The sequence below is a fragment of the Electrona antarctica genome (assembly GCF_951216825.1).
Source record: "Electrona antarctica genome assembly, chromosome: 12".
Taxonomy (NCBI): domain Eukaryota; kingdom Metazoa; phylum Chordata; class Actinopteri; order Myctophiformes; family Myctophidae; genus Electrona; species Electrona antarctica.
This window is the reverse complement of record NC_136793.1, coordinates 37,960,844-37,981,914: the sequence shown is the minus strand read 5'-3', so window position 1 is coordinate 37,981,914 and position 21,071 is coordinate 37,960,844. Positions and strand designations below refer to the sequence as shown.

The following is a 21,071-nucleotide window of genomic DNA, read 5'->3' as shown; positions in this document are numbered from 1 at the left end:
AACTACCGTATTGTCATGGTATGCAGACAGTTGAACCCAAATGCAGAGCCAAACACAGGAGCAAATTTAAGTTATTTATTCACAATATGGTGAATTGGAGATTGTGGAAGGTTGCATGGAAAACAAACATGGAGGATGAGGAGAGCAGTCCAGGCAGGTGGCAGGCAGACGAGCAGGCAGTAGAACAGGTGAGCTGGGTTCTGGAGGAGAGGAGAAGAGCTTGAGTTGCAGGAAACACAGGAGCAAAAATACTAGGAAAACTAGGAAGTTAGGAACTAAGACTTGGAATACTACTAAACTATAACTTCACTACTAGGACGTAAACACTGGTTTAGAGACAAGCTACTACCATGAAAGGTTGTACAATGAGTGGAGTGAAGACCAGGGTTTAAATACTTTCAGGGCTGAAGAGTTGATGGCCGGCAGGTGTGTCAATTGAGTGCGATGAGGTGACCACAGACAGGTGCGCCAAGGCTGGAAGCTGGGAGGAAAGCCGACGCCCACACACAGCCACAGTATTCAGTATTTTAGCTGTGACGTCAGCGCCCCCTCCTGAGATACTTCCGGGTCCTACTTTTGTGTCGCTTTTGTGTCCCCATAGAGTTATACTGTGACGCTCCGTCGGACTAAATCTGAGACGAAAACAACCACGAAAGTCTAATTTTACCGCTTTCCTCGCAACAACAAAGCTGCGCTGCTCTCCCAAATCTGGCTGTGACAGGCCGTCTGCCCCACACGGAATACTATCGTCATTTTATTTCATTGTGTCAACTAAATCCTCATTAATGCAAACTAGATTCAACATACTCAAGCCTGCAAACATTCTAAATATGCCCCCGAAATATTTTACTGAGCAAATGGACCACCTTCAATAATAATGATAATAATAGACGGACACTTACACTACAAAACATTCATAATTCTACTCGAGTTGGAAGCATTAAGACCCCTTTTAACCCTCAATGGCTTCCTTTCTGAAAAATAACGTCATTGTAAAAAGATTCACGCGTTTAGATATTCTATTTACAATGAGATGCGGACGGGAGCTGGTGCCACTTGGACCCGGACGTAACATGGCACTACAAAATGACGTCGGACTTAAATACTGAATGGCAACACAGAGCCACATACTGTGACACGTATGTTTTCTTATTGTAAGACCAATGTGAGATTTAAAGGAAAGTTCTGGATCAAGCGTGATACCAAGGTATTTAAATGAGTCCACTTTCTCCAGACGAGAACAATCTGCAACCTCAATTCAATTACTACTACATAACTCCATTCTTCTCTGTCTCACAGTTTTTGGAATGAAAGATTTTAGTGAAATTAATGAAACATGTAGTTGCTCTATTAGATCAGGATCACAAAGTGTGTTTTTTTCCTTGTTAACCAGTGTGCTATTATATATCAACATATTCCACTCCGATTCTTTTTCATATGACAAATATAAAAGAATCGGACAGCAGTCTATTGCAGCACCACAGACACACATCTATACTGTGGCACAATTAGCTGCATGTCCAACTCTTGTGTATTCAGCCAGTTTATCAGATGACCATCATCTATTCTAGATCATCCTCAGACGAGAGATTAATCAGATTTGTGCTCATCAAAGCTGTCTGGCTTGATCAAGAAAGAATAAGGATCCACAAGTCAGAAAGTCCTTGAATCTTGTGAACTCCAACTCAAGCTCACTGATTTGAGTATTCGCATATTTCAGCAGTGATGATGGTGTGCTGCGTAGACGGCTTCCATCCATGTGTCTAAAGTAGAAGAAAGTGGAGGTTGAACTGTTGTTTCAAAGGATTGCTAGCTTGTCAACAAAAGCTGCCTATATTCTGTATGTGTCAAAGTCATGTCTGACATGACTGCATCTTGAACTAGCACGAAAGAACTCCCGAGAATCAGGTTTGGACGTTGTCCGGAGTTGCCCTTAACATTTAGCAAAAGAAACTGGATCTTGTTCTCAGTTCATACCTACAGGAAATTATGTTTGGTTTAGTCAAGGGGTGGCGCCTGGTTAGAGTGTGCAGGAGGCACAGATGTGAAAATGAATTGTGAAATATGCATATAGGCATGAATGAATGAAGTGCTTTGATCACAGTTTTTCAGAGCTGTAGTGAATTTCAGAATCTCTCATCCCATTTCATAAAGTGGAACACTTCAGTCTGTATTGTATGAGTCAGACCCCTGACAAGTTCACCAGTTTGGGGGGCAGTTGGAGGAGATTCCTCTTTGTACTGTAAATATTATAAAGCATTACCAAACACTGCATCTGATTTCAATGTAGTGCTATATTGTGGTTTATCCTTTTGCTAATGGATTGGAGAGCCAATTGATATTTTTAAGTGGTGCAACCACTTCCTTAACAGCTTCCGCGCCATTGCCGACGATTAAAGTCAATTGAAGCTTAATTTTGATACTGGCGCTTAACGCCATTGCCGACGGCCTTCGGCAATTGAGCTTTTATAGCGCGTTCGATTGCTCGAGCCAAAATGCTACTCACGTTAGCCGGTTAGCTAGCTGTGTTGTTAGCACAGCATTGGATCGCCCATCTTAGATCGTCGTCGCCATAAGCATCCATTCTATCCATTTCTTTCAATCGCCTGTAACTCCTATTCCTTGTCCCAGATGGCATTTTTGGTCAAAACAGCGTTTCTTTGACGGCACAGAGCTGACAATCTAGAGCTCTCCGGAGCTCCGGCCTGGATCACATTGTAAACAAGGCCCATCCAGCTGTGTGAAAACTCCTAACGTAGGACTACCGGTTGTGGACCGGAAATGGCGGATTTTCAAAATAAGAGCTCAAATTAAAAAAATGCTGGCGTGAATTAGATCCTAATTTTTCAATAAATGATAGCGGTCTAAGTGTTAAGTGACTATGTGTGTGGGTGGGTGGGTGGGTGGGTGGCTGGGTGGCTGGGTATGAGCACAAAAACAGCATGGTTGTTTTTCACCACCTGTGCGCAACCTAACACACACACAAACACACACGCACATATTAACTGTATATATGGCTGCGTTCCTGTGGGTCTGGAACTCCCCCCCCCCCCCCCCCCCCCCGGGGACCCCCACACAGAGTTGCACCTCTTACTTCACACGGGTGTGATTTTTCTATAGTTATTAATGATATCAAAATCTAAACCAGTTCTAAAAATCAGACCCTTCTGAACTGACTGGTACTGTACTGTACTGTACTGTACTGTACTGTACTGTACTGTACTGTACTGTACTGTACTGTACTGTACTGTGTGTGTGTGTGTGTGTGTGTGTGTGTGTGTGTGTGTGTGTGTGTGTGTGTGTGTGTGTGTGTGTGTGTGTGTGTGTGTGTGTGTGTGTGTGTGTGTGTGTGTGTGGCTGCGCAACAGTGACACTTGGTGGTGAAGAAAACGGTATTTCCGTGCTTAGACATAGGCCTACAGAGACAGAAATACATACATACACACATTGCTGCGTATAGGAGTGGCTAGCAACACTAAAAAAAACACATCATCAACACGCCCGCCCACTCTGGACAAGGACCTGTCTATTAAGCACATACCTGTAGCATCAATCGGACATTATCATGTCATTTGTAATCTGCATGTCGGGTCCAACTTATTCTGACATTTTGCATTCTCACGTGCTCCACCTCCGGGTAATGTCTAATGAGTTCAAAGTTGCAGTACATTGGTGAAAACAGTTTTGAAGTCTCAGATTGAACTTGCTTGAGTGTCCAGAAATATCTGTGAGAAACATTAGCTTTATCTTTGTCTTTTTCATCAAAGTAGCTGAGAAATCACTCAAACCTTTCTACGGCTTAGCCATCTTACTGCTGAATGAAGAGGAGTATCTTAGTATGCAGTATGCACAGTTCATTTGTCGAGCTGGGAGCCATGGGACTTAAACTGTTGGTGTGCCAAAGAAGATTGTGCTATTATGAAGTTAACAGTCTTCAACACTGTAGCCATAACCTTGTTACAGTAAAATGTGATTTTGACACCTTTGCAATGTGGTTTCTTGGTTTATTATGTAGTATTGTGTGTGTGTGTGTGTGTGTGTGTGTGTGTGTGTGTGTGTGTGTGTGGAATCAAATGGAAAGGTCATTCTTCACATGGTCCAACCAATCTGTAAAACGGGCAAATTCATAACTCATTTTAGGGTCATAATAAAATAAAGCATGCTTAACTATAGACACCAAAGGTGCCATGCTGGTATATCTATAATATTATAGATATATTATAGCATATTATATATCTCCTATTTTTAGACAATTTAATTTTCAGAGTTACCTCCACAGATAAAATATCCTATTATGTGGCTGCTCTGGAAACTCCACCAAGTAAGAGCATACATTTCTCATTTCCACTTCTATCCAAAGTCATACTGTAGATTGGATACTTTGTTTTGGCAGGGAAACCTTTTTTGCTTCTAAAACAATTATGATAACACTGAAACAAATATTCCTGTAGATGTTGAGAGAGACCATATAGATAATAACCACATAAGACTGTTCAAAGTACAGTCTGCACAGTGGAACACATTTTGGTTGACATGAACATATTTTGGTATGCTTGAGTTGAGTAACCATGGGAATGTTGGTAGTAATTACAAATTCAAGCCAGTAATCTGTAACAGAAGATACATTTTGAAACGTAACATTTCAAAGAAGTTGACTGGCCACACTGACTGCTTTAGAGTCCTCGGATAACAATTTCTTCACATGAATTCTTTGTCTGGCTCACTGTTGGAGTCTTTGCATTGGCAGGAAATCGCTCTCTGGTTAGGTATATTTCCAAACTTGTTAGGCAAATTCTGTGCAGCTTTTCAAGTCTTAGAAAAAAATATCTGAATTATGCATCTGCGGGTCTGAGGCAAATACTGTATGTGAATGTAGATTTGGCTATAGGTAGAAAAGTAAACTCTAGAATGGGTAAATTAGTCCTAAAAGTCCTTCTGCACACCTTCTTAGGGACAGGTGCGTAGGAGTGAACAGCCAGGGAAAAAAACCTGCACACTGTCTTCACTTACAGGAAAACGTATTGAAGAGAATATATAATTTTGCTCTTGAACAGGTATCACCCTGATAAAGGTTAAAGGATACCTGATGTTTTCTTCCATCATTTTGCTGTAAATGAAGACAGTGTGTAGGATTTTTACTTTTTCTTACCTCTGGAATGAATACATAACTATGAAAAATGTACAGTTTGGAATGGAAACGTACTAGTGCAGTGGTTTTCAAAGTTGGGGCTGGGGGGGATGGAAAGAGAGGGGGAAAAATAACTTATATAAAAATATATGAGCATGTCATTATTGTCAAAAATAACTATACCTCACACAATGGGCCTCATGCGCCAACCGTTCTTAAGAAGTTCTTAAGAGGAAATTTGTTCTTAGACCCACTTAGGAAGTTTTTAAGAAGGTTTTGGGATCCCTCAATCTTTTCTTAGCTGTGATTTGTTCGTAGGTAAGAACAGAATCTACGCACACTGTGGAGCACTCTTAGGGTGCCTTTTTTGTTCTTAAGTGCAATCTGAAAACATAAAGGAAAAACAGCGCCCTCTGCATGATGCTCAAAGTTTGGTCTGAGGACCTCAAGGGGTCCTTGAGGAAGTTCCAGGCAGTCCACAGCAAAATATGGAACATTTTACCACTTTAATCCCATTTTATACTTTGAAAATAGCCAATCTACAAGCTCACAAACGCGTCCCATTACTGCCCATTTTGAGCTTGTAGATTTTCGAAACATTTTGATAAATAGCAGAAAATATTTTCATATTTAGACTTTAGTTTAGGTATTCTTGACTTCACTCAACTTTATTTCTGTGTGTGAGGTCCTGTGATTTTTGTGTGCTGCAATCACACACAGGTGTGACTGCAGGCAAGGCCATGGAGTCATGCAAAACCACACCCACCTGGGTGAACACAGGTAGGAAAGTGAATTTCCAATGCCTTATATGGGATTGGTGGGGCGGTTCACTATGGTAATTAGGATTCTAATTGGGATATGTGGGGCGTCTACCTATGATAATTTGAATGAACTGGCACACCCCTTCAAGTTACGATGATTTGGATTCATCATCATAAGAACATGCTTACGAACAATTCTGCCTACTTAAGAACATTTCATGAATCTGACTGGACTTCTCTAAGGAATTCACGTAGAAAGAAATGTAAGAGGAAAAGTTAGGAACTTATTGGCGCATGAGGCCCATTGTGAGTTTAGTTTAAAGTAATTTCACAATAGTGTTTGGGAACCTCTGGTCTAGTGGATAACTGGTTACAGTTTTAGATGAGGTGAGGTCAGTAATGTTAAAGATTACATTTTGGAAGTCAACCACCCAAGCCTGAAAGAAAATGCCTCAGTGCTGTGCCCATGGCTGCTCCAGGATGATTGGACAGTCCACACACACACACACACACACACACACACACACACACACACACACACACACACACACACACACACACACACACACACACACACACACACACACAGGCTGGAGAAAAAAACCAAAACAATAAACTATCAATTTCTCCTTTGCACTTACACTTCAATGCTAGGTACTTCGCTTTGGCAGAAAATCGTTCTTCTTGTTGCTGTCCGTTTCGATCATTTCCTCTCCTTTTTCACCTGTGTAGAGTCGCTGGCAGTGGGCATTGGAAGATCCTCCAGACACACACACATTCCATCCGGGCTTATTAGCACTCCTCACAGCTTTAGTCCCCGTGAAATACTAGCGTCATGTCCAGGGGGTGTAGCCTACACCGACATCATGGCTGAGGGATGTACTTGTACCCTACATGAAGCCACCTCACGCTACAGAAACAGGAGATAATATAAAGATAAAGAAAACTTTATTGCACACTTAACATACACTTAACATAAAATGGGAATTTGCCTTTGGCACGTACATACACTGGCAGTCAGTATACAACAATAAAAACATCATTGCATAGAATACACAACTGCATTAAAATAGAAATTGCATTCCCATAACACAGCAATGATCATGGGCTGAAGGGATTAGATGGTAGAACTATGTAAAGTATTATTTAAAATGTCCACTGCAGTTGGCACAAACAAAGTCTTGTAACCCTTCTTTTCTGCTAGTAATGTGGCACTTTCATAGCTTTTGCCAAATGATGTATATGTCAGAATCATGTTGTATGTCTCTATTTTGTGATATCAGGCCCATAGCCAGGATTTTAGAAATACTAAAATCATGTGTCTCAGCAGCAACTACCCCAAGAAGATTTTTCATATTACGATATAACAATACATTTTAATGCGTTATGAGAAGAACAATAATAACCGAACAATAACAGTTTCCCCCCCAAATTCCATTCCTGTGTATGTGGTCTAATCAAGGGCTCATGCCCTTACTGATAATATACCCAAAGCAATAGTCTAACGCTGAACAGCATGACTGCTGCATGAATGAAGGAAAGGTATTTCAATTGTAGGTTTGGAATTAAGCCTAGTTGTAGTTCACAAACCAATGTGTGTGAAACTCCTCCTTCCGTTTTCTTCCTGTATGTAATTTGCCTCGAGTAGGTACAAATAAATGGATACCGTTATTATTTTTTAACCAATTTAATTTAATTTATTCATTTCATTTTATTTTAACACATGAGTATCACAGTACAATACAATTTATATCAAAGGATAATAATTCATTTATAATTAAGTTGTCTGATACACCCAGGGGCGAAAAGGAGCAGGGAGAAGAATAAATTGTTTCTGAGAGACTATGCATTGTGCACTAGGAAACAAGAAGACCATATTTCATTCAATTCAGTTTCTTGACTGTGTTAATAATAACATACGTTTTATTTATATGGCGCTTTTTTTCTTTTCAATTTGTCATTAAGCCTATAGCAGTTTCATCACGAACAATGCTGTACTGTATATCAAACCAATATTTAGCCCAGTTATTATGGTGATTGAACAAGTTGCAATAGCATCTCCCTTTCCTATCTCTGCTTTATAGTTTTAGCCCCAAGACAAGGTCAGACACTGACTGAATGCACGCCAATCAGCCATAAAATACACTGTAGTTCCACCACACAGTGGTATCAATCCTGTGACTTATGGGGGGTAAACATGATGTCAAAAGTTCAGACTAGTTGCAATGGTGCTACAAAAAGATGGTGAAACCATTGTCTGCACAGCAAGCAGATGTTTTGACAAGACCTCTCATTATGGGGCTGAGATGGCTGAATGGTTTTTCTCAGCAGGCGTGAACTGTTGAGAAGTTCTCGTGTGTCAGTGTCAGCCTCAGCGTGTTGTTCAACCCGAATGATGTACAGGCTCAGGCTTTATAGCTATCAGTTTACTGCAATTCTTGATGAACCTCTGTTGAACTCTGTAACTTCGCTTCACACTCCACATAAAGTACGTACTGTGCAGTGCATATAGTAACCATCGCTGCAATAGAACCTGTCACCGCCAACCATATATGCGCAAGAGTTAGTTGTAGTTTAGAGGATGCAGCAGGGATATCAGAAAGTCATCCTTCCTCAAAAAAAAGAATGAATAGTGACACAAAATATTAGTGATACTGCAATGTGGCATACAATATACAGTATATTCTTGATTTATACTTTGGGGGATTATTTTAACCACTTAAACCACTGAAATATAATAGCCAATATACAACGCTTTTTACCGGGACATCCTGTGACATGTGAGCTTAGATCAGCTATTTGCGGAAGAGTTTTTTCTAATATATTTGTATATGACATGCTGAAAACAGGGATGCCTAGTCAAACCTAGCTCAGAAATCTCCCGTCGTCTAAGATTAAAAAAAAGTATTGTTTTGATTCAATTAATGCATTTCCTTGCATTGAACAGTAGAGGGGATATTGCAAATCACACACAGTTCAGTAGAAACGAGGCGTAAAAGGCTTCCCTTCGTAGACCAGCTCAAGAGGGACACTGGCCTCACAACCGCAGAGGAACTCCATGTCACTGCATGGTCAATAGGGACAGTTGGAGGAAGAGGACTCGTGTTGGGTCTCGTGGCCCCGACACGAAGAAATGAAGAAGTCTCCCACTTTATATTTGGTTGAATACTGTATTTACTGTATTTATTTAGAGGTTTTTCGTGTCAGTCTTTTGTGTTATTTGAAATGATACTCACTTATTTATTCACTTCTATGCTACCTTCTACACGGCTGTCTTGGAAAAGAGCTAAATCTTGTCTGCTTCACTCAAAACGTTTAATGAGCATAAATTCACATAAAAAGATTATACTTCCACAATTTAAATTAAATTAATGTAGAGAACATAAAACAACAGATTTAAAGAACCTACCAACATGGTAATAGCTGTATTTTAAACACAATGCATAGGAAGTAGCATGAGTACAGATTAGACTGTGCTAACATCACAGTATCTGCTCCATTGCCAATAAAACTCAGACTGAGCAGTAGCAACGTATTTTCCAAACTTCTCAGCCTCCGGTAAATCACTATAAATCTCACCTAAGACTACCTACTTCTTCACTATCAGCAGCCCCAGGGCTGGGGCTTTCTGACATTCTTTTTGGGAAGAATGATGAGATTTTACTCTGCACCTTGACCTGGAGATATCAAATGAAATTTAGTGTTTTATTAAATATAACCTGTGATAGTGGTGGTAGCTTACTATCATAAGACTCACACAGCTCTCCTTTGTCAATATTTAATATAATGGTATTGATAGATCATACAAGCCACGACAAGACAAAAGGATAAACAGGGAGGAAGAGGTGGCTACTAACTTTAACTGATACTAGTATAGGCAACTATTTTGCAAAACAAAATATGCCTATATTTCTCAAATGTAATTAAGTGGGCATAAATAATTGGTAATCCAAAACTAAGTGTTACATAACTATATATTCTGATAGTAATTATTGCTAGTTTGTTCAGTAACAAAATAAATGTTCAGGTATCCATTCAGGAAAGATAACTCATACAGGATACAGCATAAACACGTGACATTTAAATGAGCAGACACAATTGTAACTGGAACAATATCAAACTGAAGCTGATGAATGGGTAGTCTCTTTTAAAATAACAATTTAGCCCATAGCTGATACTGATACCGATATATGTTTATTTCGTTTTTGTTGTTTTTATTTCCCCCTTTTGTGCCAGGGAAACAAATATCTTCAATACAAGAAAGAAATACATGTTCAGAATCTACAGCTTGGTAGACTGCAGATACCGTAACCAACACACCAACATAGCCAACGCAAAATGTATGCTCTTATCAACAACAGATAAATATCGGTTAATGTTTTATTTGCCGATATTGACTGGTAACGGCAAATATCGGCCGATACCGATATGTGGCCGATACATATCATCAGAATATCATAATATACTATATATCAGAATATAGTGCTTTTGTTTTCATCAAAAAATATCACTTACCCTATACCTTTAAATATAAAATATAGTATTTTACAATTTAATACAATGTAATTAATGTGCTTTACTATATGCCTTACCAACAGTTGTATGCAGAAACACGAACATAGGCATATGCTGGCATTATCCTAGGCTAGATGCATCTCCAATCTCTATTGTAGTACCTACTTATTCATCATTACCATAGGTAAGAGGCAGCCGTGAAAGATCACTCGCAGCTGCCAAAAATCCTCCCAAGTTGTCAACACACAGCAAAGGCACGGAACATGCATTGATCAATCAAATATTATCCAGACAGCCAGGACCTTAAGTCAGCCAGCCAGCCAGTCAGTCAGTTGAGAAGCCGTCCCGCATTCATTATTAATAACACAATTACGCTGCATCGCTCTCCAAGCGATATGGAGCTGATGGGAAGGGGATTAGTTATGTGGAATATGCAAGCGTGTCTGCATAATTCAGGATGGGCAAAGTGGTAGGTGCAGAGAGCTGAGGCACAAATATTATTATTACGTTCCTGCAGAGATTATTGTCAAACGGCGATGTCTTTCTGAGATGGTGGTGAAGTTCATCAGGGTGGGAATTGTGCATAGAGCACGCTGTTGGAGGTATCGTTTTCTACTGAGTCAAATAATGGCTACTATAAATTCCCCCTAACCTTTTATATCTGGGGAAGTGCTTTTGCTGAGAATACCTGCTTGACATTCACACAGTTACAGATGTGTCCATCTGGGAGCTGCCCACAGTACAGTCACAACCTACTACTCATGAAGAACAACTCCCCTGGAGCGATTGGGGGTCAAGTGCCTTGCTCGAGGGCATACATTTTTTTGTTAAGAAACGGGTAACACGTTCACACTTTCACCACCCAGATTTTTCCAGATGATTCGCAAATGTGCGACCTCCCATAAAACAGTATGCTTTTAGACTGCATGGAAAACCTGGGGATGAACTGAATACTTGTTAAAATGGTCAAATGTGATCATGTAGTGCAAGATCTATGTTGGACTGCATGGATATCTGTTGGTTTTGGCTGACACTAAATCTTCCCAGGTTTGTCTGCCACTCAGTTTCGCTGTTATCTGTCTCAATGAAAACAAAAAACTATATAAATGCAAAACAGCCTCTAAATTAGCTTCATTTAGAATTGAATTGACACATCATTTTGTTTTACATGCATCCAGGCTAGTCTGTAACTCTTCAATTGTGGAGATGGATAATGACGGGGGGACAGGGGGGAAGGGAGGTTGTGAAAGGGGCAGGAAGCGAGAGAAGATGTATTAACTAATGCAGTGAGGATTACCTTAACCTTTGATGTTCGGTGCCGAAATCCAAGGTGCTCAAAGCCTATATGTCCTTGAAGCAAATGCACCCAGTTATCCCTGAGGTGGGGGAGATATTCTAATCCCACAGTAGAAGTTGGACACCAAAGTCAACTTTCAATAGATTTTTCCTTTCTTTTCCAATTTAGCTTTTCACATATCGAGTCGCTTGCGATCCCAATGATGCTGTTGATCGGTCTATACAACCTGTACAACCTGTACCTCACCCTGTGTGTGTGTGGGGGGGGGGGGGGGGGGGGGGATTATCAATGTTCAGGATTCTTAGCGTTTTTATTTCCTTCACTGCAGCTGCTGTGTCGGGTGGAACTCGCTGGGCGGCTCAAACAAACGAGACAGTTATAACGGAGGCCGGTTCACCTCAGTCCGCTCAGTCTGACGGTGCACACGGAACATCAAAGACAGGTACAACCGCCCTCTCCTCTGCCGCTTTCCCAGTCTGTCTCCTCCCCCTAATCACTCCGTTCAGCACATCATTGCAGCAATTACGCTCCCCCCCCCCCCCCCCCCTATTTTTTCCCCCTCAATCCACAATTTCTCATTCTCTGTTATCTCTCTGTGTGGGAGATCTGCTTTGCTGTCGAGGTGCCTTTACTGTGTGTGTGTGTGTGTGTGTGTGTGTGTGTGTGTGTGTGTGTGTGTGTGTGTGTGTGTGTGTGTGTGTGTGTGTGTGTGTGTGTGTGTGTGTGTGTGTGTGTGTGTGTGTGTGTGTGGACGTGTGTGTGTGTGGACGTTCATGCACACGTGCATGAACGTCCTGGTGTGTGTATGTCTTTTTTGTAACTTGTCCCCACCCTTTTTTTCATCTTTAAAAAATACTTTGAAAGTCTTTGCCTTGAGGAAATGTGTGCTGCCGTTTGAATAATTCACACCAATTTAGGTATAAAGACTCTAAAACATCAGAAGGTCGAGATGGGGGTCTTGGTGTCCTCCTGTTACATCTCCTGTTTGAAACGGAGAAGGCTCATTGCTCCTGTCCAGTTTCTACAAATAATGATAGACTGCATAACTTTGAATTAGAAATCTGTTGCTGTGCCATGTCGCAGTTTCATTGTATTTTTAGTTAACTTCTGCTTGCATAGGAATAGATGTTTTATTTATTTTTTATTGTTTTGTTTTCAGAAGTGGGCAAAAAATATACTGCATCTTTCCATTTATTGATTCAACCCAAGGTATCTGGATGAATGAACATCAAAGCCAATAGGTTCTCAAATCCCTTCTTATTCAACATCATGGCTTATTCAAGATCCTGTTTTCTATCTTGAATTGTTGGGTGTTATTTCTTGCACTCCTCTATTATGTGCTCATTCTAGAGATCCATTACGTTGCTGTTGCAGCTCTTGGGCTTGTATTCCTTGTAATTGTGATGAATTCAAGCTTGTCCTGCTGCAGGGAATTGCAGTCACTGAAATGAATGCCTATTACTATGTATGTCGGTCTGTATATCGGCTAATTAACTAAAATGTAAACTGTAATGATCGCGTTCTAAAACAACCGTGCTTTGTTATTCTTTTTCAAGGTTTAGGTGAAGAGGCAGTATGTACTTGTACAAAAAAAGAGATATCTTCAATGTGTTTTCTGCTGCTTAATCCAAAAGACAACAAAATCCCTGTAGTGTCCGATTGTCTTTACAGTTAACAAGCTTTACAGTAACAGCTTGTACAGATCTACAAGCTCACAATATTAAATATAAGGTATTAAAGTTAAATCTGACTTGCCTAAGCCTGCAGTGCAGATACCCTATTACTTTTCATATAAGTACTTTTCAGAATGGACAAAATTAGTATAATTTTTTAATACAGAATGAGATCATATCGACATTGGTAATAATATTGGTTATCGGCCATAGCAGCAATTAATTATATCGAATATCGATATCGGCCAAAATGTCTCATCGGCACATCCCTACCACAAAATGTTGTCACTGTGTGGCTTCCGCCTAGAGCAGGACGGTATCATATTCATTCTATCAATCAATGAATACATGTGTAAGTGCATTTGAGCATATGTGTGTGTGTGATCAAGCCAAGCCTTATAGTACCTCCACACACGCGCGCACAAACACACTCCTCTGAGGGACAGCGAGTGCATTCTCCGGCAGCGGTGGTAGCATATGTGCCGGTTGGCAAGCGGCACGTGACGGCAGCCGCCGGTCTGTGGCGGATTAGGAGGCTTTGCCGGTGGCAGAGGAAACACTGCCACGGCAGAGGAAACACTGCCACGGCTGTTGTCGGCAATTGGCGGCATTGCCGTGGCTGCTGCCGCTTCCGGAGAATGCACTCGCTGCTTCTGGACACACACACACACACACGCACGCACGCGCACGCACGCACGCACGCACGCACGCACGCACGCACGCACGCACGCACGCACGCACGCACGCACGCACGCACGCACGCACGCACGCACGCACACACGCACACACACACACACACACACACACACACACACACACACACACACACACACACACACACACACACACACACACACACACACACACACACACACACACGTCACACACACGTCACACACGTAGTTGTGCAACTTCTCAGTCATGGACTTCACGCACCTCACTAAACTGTATTTATCCTGGCATCATTCAGCAATCCTCCTGGATTAACACCACTTTAATGTTCCACAGGCAATCACTCCCAGAATCTGAAATTAGAGGCCAATATTTTGCTAGGTCGCTGCATCTTTCTTTGGCTTTATGAAGGAATATTCAAAGCTGTGTGGCGCACTACGTTGTATGTGTTTTAAACAGACTGTGATTTCTAAAGCACGGGACAAGATGCGATGCCTCTATTTTTTAGAGGCACTCCCACCTATCAGACTTAATAATGTTTGTTCTTTAACTTCTGGATATTTTACCATCAAGTAAAAGTAAATTTCGTGACACACACAACCATAATGAATTAACAGATTGTCGCAAGGTGATTAAAGTACTGAAATTGAATTTAAGAATTTAGTCATTTAGTTAAGAACTGTGAAAAACATGCATAATCCTATGGGGGTACAGAAGTGAGTGAGTCAGTGATGCACAGAAAGTAAACTAGAACTGCACTCTGTCGAGTGCCTACTTGCTTGTTGCACACAAGTAGGCCATAAATGGCCTACTAGTGCGCAAGCAGAGCGCGCAACTACTGTCGACTGCTACAAACAAAGGAAATGCCTCTATGTGGCTGATGAATGAATATCAACATCCTAATACATCCTAATACTGGGGGGTCAAATTATGACAGGCAATTCCTGCTGTCAAAATATGACCAAAAAACACTTTGTTTGAAATAGACACTCATGCTTTCTAAGGTGTGATTTGGGGTCCTAAGGATGAATACAAAATGAATATCAACATCCTACGCTCTGCTTGCGCAAGTAATAATGAGAGAAGAGTAAATACTTCATCCTCAGCCAAGTAGTTTTGTAGTTTTGTGAGTGCGAGACTGGAAGCAATTTTATCAACTTCGACTTTCAGATTAATCACCTATGTGCAAGGCATCAACAGAGAGGTTTTGGCATAATGGATGACCCATTATAATGAATTACCCATCTAAGAGCTTAAAGTTACTCACTTTGAAAGAGTGATTTCAGAGAGCAACATGGCCCCAGTTTGACATCTTATTTGGTGATGAATATAATTATCACATCCAAACCGCTGAATTGAACAGAAAGGATGGAAGCCTGGACACATGCGCACGCACGCACGCACGCACGCACGCACGCACGCACGCACGCATGCATGCGCATGCGCACGCTGGCATTGCTTGCTGGGCAAGGCAGCAGGTGTTCTTAAGTGCATCTCATTAGACTTTGAATTAATTGAATATGTGGGGGGAAATTGTCAGTGAGGGGCCATGAGTGGAAGGTCTTTTAAATACTGATGGTCACCACTCAGCCTTATAACCACCAACCCTATACTTAGAGTAGTTGAATGGGGTCCCCCTGCTGGGGTCTGTACTCTGTAATTGGGCCCATCCTTTTCCCCTCTATACCAAATGCTTTGCTGAAAATAGATTACAGATCAGCTATTTTTGCAGAATGTTCACCTATTATGACATGCCCATGCAGAAAGGGGTTCATCTGGTTAATGCGAGCGACCACTGCGTCTCATCACTTGAACAACCACACTGCAACTCAAGGCCCTGCGCATGCTCATCTATTTACAGTACTACCAGTCTATTTTTAGAGCTGAAACAAGTATATTCTTCAGGGGAAGAAAGCAGCGTTGCACCAGTGGAACTGGTATACTGTAGGGTGTCGGCTCATGTAGCAACACAGTGCTGCATCTACAGGCTGACCTTCCATGCTGCATGGAATGGAATGTGAGATGTGCATGTTTTTAATTACAGAGAATCTTTGAATAATGGTTTTATATCACCCTCCCTCCCATGCCTCCCTCCCAGCTCCCAGACATTTCTATGTCCCCTTACACACACATAGAAATGCCTATGCACGCACGCACGCACGCACGCACGCACGCACGCACGCACGGCACGCACGCACGCACGCACGCACGCACGCACGCGCGCACGCACGCACGCACGCACGCACGCACACACACACACACACACACACACTGTTTGTGCTAGTGCCAACCACAAATGACATAGTTAGCCATGAGTTGGAGCTCTGAGCGCTTTCTGGAGGATGAAGTTGGGTGGAGAACTGGAGTGTGGGTAATTGACGATGGAGGTTAAGAGACCTTGGCTGCGTTTCTCACTCTCCCCTCATGCCCCAGCAGACTGCAAACATCTGCTGGGTCAGAAAAGAAAAACACCACCGTTTTTGTGGCGGCGGCGGTGGTAGTAGCAATGTCAGGGAGGGGTCGTGGTAGGGAGGGGGAATTCTGTGGATTCCATGGGTTATTTTAAGTAGGCCCAGAAGTTTGGTGGCTAATGAGAAGTACCACAGGGCTTATAGCTGACAATGACATGCCTGCCATGTTATTCTCTCTGTGACTCAGGACGTAATGACTGCACTGCCCCATCCATTCACACCCCCTCTATCTCCCTTCTCTCTGGGGTGTGGGAATCACTGGAGTCACTGCTGTCATCATGTACAACCAATCAGCACAGCCTGTTGTACGCTGCATGTCATTCTCAGCCATTTCCATCAAGGGCTATCTCGAAATAGTTCTGGGCAGTACAGTTGATAATGCAGATATAGCTACAGTATATACAGTTCAGTCTTCTTTCACTTTCTCCCCGCCGTTTGGTGCCCCTCTAATGTGGTGGTGACATGTGCTGCAGAACCTAAAGCCCATTGGTTAATCCGGGCCTGTCTGTAGGAGTTATATCTAAAAATGTGTTTTAAGAAAATCAGCCTCCTGGTGGCGTTATAATAGGCTGATATGAATTGGGCCAATGTTGCCGGAGATTAGCTGTACACGGACGGACGGACGGACGGACGGACGGACGGACGGAAAAACATATTCTCTGCCATGCCTTCGGCGTGAGACAGCAGGTACTTCTTAAGGTGCTGTTTCAAAGACCAGTTTTTGCAGCATGGAAAAACTGGTTAAAAACTATAAGGCAGGTGGTGCTTATGCCTTGTTCTGTTCAACAGTCTGAGGGTAGCTGGGTAGAAGCTCTGAAATCTGGTGTTCAGGCATTTGATACTGTGGTAGCTTGCCCGGGCGATGATTGAGTGATTCCCACTGATTTTGATCACACTTCTGACAATTCTGTGTGACTTTATGGAGCATTTCCTTCTCATTGGCCTATTTGTCATTGGAAGACAAAAACAAATACAAGAAACTCCCATTCCACACATGCCATCACTGCCGTCAGCACAGTACAGCTTTGAAAACATGGGCTTCTCAGCACGCATTGCTTTGGTGGAGAGTCAGAGCGCGTCAGACCAGACTCCCTGCTAGATAAATAAATGATCAGCACCAAACAAACATCAAAGAGGGATTGTGTGCTTCAAAGGAAATAGGAGCCTTGCATACCCACCAGGTCCTATAGAAGAGACTGTGTCAGACATGTTTATGCGTGAAGTGTATGCACGCACACACCTATACCACATTATGCTCACAATTGCATGCATTATGCGTCGATACACACATGCGAGCATGCGCACACAATCAACTTACTCAAGGCACACAAGGAAACACATACACACCTGCACTCGCAGTCTATCATTCAAAGGGTTTATGTCTTGATCATCCCCCGCTGAGCTAGACATCCTCTCCTAAGCACTCTATCTGTTATATCGGTAGGATCAACTGGAATATAACCCAAATGCAATTTACAATTTGCAATGTAGGCATTTAGCAACTGTAGCTAATGCTTTGATGTAGTGTGCTTACTGACTCAATGCCATTTCTCTCGTTTATGACTTCTCTTGTTGCTCTCATGCAGCCTGAGAAAAGTCTGTTTTGTTTTAATCTCTAACCACAAAATGACACCGTTATTGAAATGTTATGGCCCCACTTATGGCTTTGTGTGTCAAGGTTTAAGGATGACTTTAAAGGGATAGTTCAGATTCTTTTTAACTTAAGCTGTATGAAATACTAGTGGTTGCAACTGTATTGATTGCCCGAGTCCCGTGGTGGGAGTTCTGCTCTGGTTTTGGTCAATATTAAGTAGTTCCGGTCATTTTGTGGGGGGCACTGGGGCCACGCAGTAAAAGTAAATTCATTCACAAAACTAACGTCATTTGTATTGTTGACCTATTTCTGAAATATTAACGCAACTTTCGTTCAACTTTGACCCCTCTATCACATTTTTGGGCGTAGTGATAGAGGGGTAAAAAATGAACGAAAGTTGCACTAATATTTTAGAAATAGGTCAACAATACAAATTACGTTAGTTTTGTGAATTAATTTACTTTTACTGCGTGGCCCCCTGTGCCCCCCACAAAATGACCGGAACTACTTAATATTTCCCCAAAACCAGAGCAGAACTCCCACCACGGGACTCGGGCAAATTAATGAATACAGTTGCAACCACTATATTAATGGCAAGTATTTCATACAGCTTAAGTTAAAAAAAATCCAAAGATTGAACTGAAAAGCTATCTTTTCAGTTGAGTTTTCAGCTATGCTACTATTGTATGCTCTGAAGGAGCATCCAGTTCACTGATATAATGGGACAAATAGCAGGCGTGTTCTCATAATTATATATTAAACATCTACATATGCCCCCAAGAGATAAGTAAGAGATAAGATAAACCTTTATTGATCCCTGGAGTAAAATTCCAAATGATACGAAGCAAACCACCAATAAAAACACAAATAGCAGGGGAGACATGTTTTTTAGTGTCTAGATGATTTACTCTAATGAGTTACTTTAATCGTTATGCGACAAACACGGCAGACGATAAATTACATTTAAACTGTATTTGTTATTTTGTGGCCGTAATCATTTGTGCTGGAATGTTTGGAAACATTGGAGTAAAACAGATCTATATTTGGATGTATGATGGGTTCACAAAAAAAAAAACACAACTAAATATTTTCTAGAAATCAAACTCTTTAACAATGTGAATATACCCCCTAATACAATCCCTAAAATGAATAAAGTAGACAGAATAAATATTGCTGAAGTTTTAGGGGGGGGGGGGGGGGTAAATAATTATTAGAACTGGAATTGTATTACATGTACAGTTGGAGGCCATCGATATTGTCCTGAGGTTTGCGTGATCTGCGCAAAAGGACAGTTAACCCATTTTGGGCGGGAACCCCTTTTGGTGTGTTAAACATTATGTTATAATTTAGCTATTGAAAAATAGCAGATCTACAAGCTCATAGCGCGCCACCGAGTGGCGCGCTACGAGCTTGTAGGTCTGCTATTTTTGAAAAATCGTGAAAATATTTATTTCAGAAAACTGGAGGATTTAGAAGGATTTTTTAAAAGTTTGAGGTCAGGCCTAAATGGGTCAAATGATAAGGGACAATATCGGTGGCACCCAACTGTATTAATGCCTGTACCTTTTCTCCATTTTTGTCATCCTTGTCTTCTTCCTCCCTCCTTTTCAGTCCTCTACGTCACATTCCTTCTGCTTCTATTCTGTCGTTCTATTGAGGAATGTCTATCTTCTAACTCAGTCGACCTATCGACTAGGTGTGTATACTACCTTTCACTCCCTCCCCCTCAAACTCATTTGTTATTGTGCTCTCAGACCTCCAGACTTCCATCAATAATGCATATTATCAGATTGTATGTGACTGTGGTCAGTGTGTGCCGGCCCTGTGTTATCTGAAAATCATAACGGATTAATAACCGTGCGCACGGACTATCTGTTGGTATGGATTGCTCAGAGAAATGGAAGCTGGTGCATGTGTTGTACTGTATGCCTGCCTGTGGCAGTGCCTGTATGTCAGAATACATCATTGCCTGACATGTGCATGACTATATTATGCCAGTGACGTCCATCCATGTTGGGTAAGTCCCTTCTTTTTTAACCACTTAAGCCCTACTGTATAATATATTTATACGTTTTTTTTTTGTTATTGATTTCTTTTTCTTTTTTTTCTAATGACAATACAATTATGCAGTCTGGCATAATGAATGAATAAAAATAACAAATAATTACCGTTATACTGTTGTATAACAAATTGAGAAAATAGCCAATCTAACAGAGATCAGCTATTTTCTATATACTTTTGACAATTTTGAAAAATGTGTGGGAAAATTGTGACAATTTGTGGAAACTTTTGTAAAAGACATGCCCAAAATATAGGACACCAGGGTGAAAGTGGTTTTAAGGGAGTAAATCAACCCTTTCCATCTTTTGAAGTGTGTGTCGTTTGCATATTCTGTCATGTTTCAGTTACAGTACCTTTCCTTGTATTGTTCCCTGCACTGGTGTTAAAACGTGTGCATATTGTAGGGAGCTCACAGCATGTCTGGTATAATCTTTGTAAACTTCCTGAGATTGACAGTCCGATTTCATTCCAACTTGTATTGTACACTGCATCCCTGCATGTCATTGTTATACCGGAAGTGGCTAACAAGTTAGCCTTCCACTTTACCTCCCTATCAATCTCTTCCCTGCTCTTCTCAGGCAGGATATAGTAGCCAGTTTGATCTCAGCAAGCCAGCTGGGTGGAAATCTATAATGATGACCTGGTGCCCTACTCCCCTTTCTCTCCTCCCCTCCTCTCCTCCTTCCAACCCTGGAAGATCGTCTGCGCGACCTCAGACTTCTGCCACCACCACCCCCACCACTGGTATGGAGGACTACGACATTCACTCGGCAGCCAGCATCCTGGCTTCGGTGAAGGAGCAGGAGGCACGCTTTGAGCGCCTGACCCGCGCCCTCGAGGAGGAGCGACGCAACGTCTCCCTGCAGCTGGAGCGTGCCAACTTGCCTCCCGACAGGCTC

At 41.7% G+C, this 21,071-nt stretch overlaps 1 protein-coding gene across 8 annotated transcripts in view; it reads left to right on the top strand.

The window, feature by feature from the left end:
- arvcfb (ARVCF delta catenin family member b) overlaps window positions 1-21,071 on the top strand; it is a 288,700-nt gene that overhangs the window by 87,659 nt on the left and 179,970 nt on the right. For 7 of the 8 annotated variants that reach the window (XM_079516202.1, XM_079516207.1, XM_079516201.1 and 4 more), the window contains exons 4-5: window positions 12,030-12,143; window positions 20,870-21,071. The exon at window positions 20,870-21,071 is cut by the window's right edge and continues 72 nt beyond it. In XM_079516202.1, coding sequence (XP_079372328.1) covers window positions 20,919-21,071 — 153 coding nt within the window. In that variant the 5' untranslated portion in view covers window positions 12,030-12,143; window positions 20,870-20,918. The remainder of the gene's footprint in view (window positions 1-12,029; window positions 12,144-20,869) is intronic. The other variant, XM_079516206.1, reaches the window with a different exon arrangement.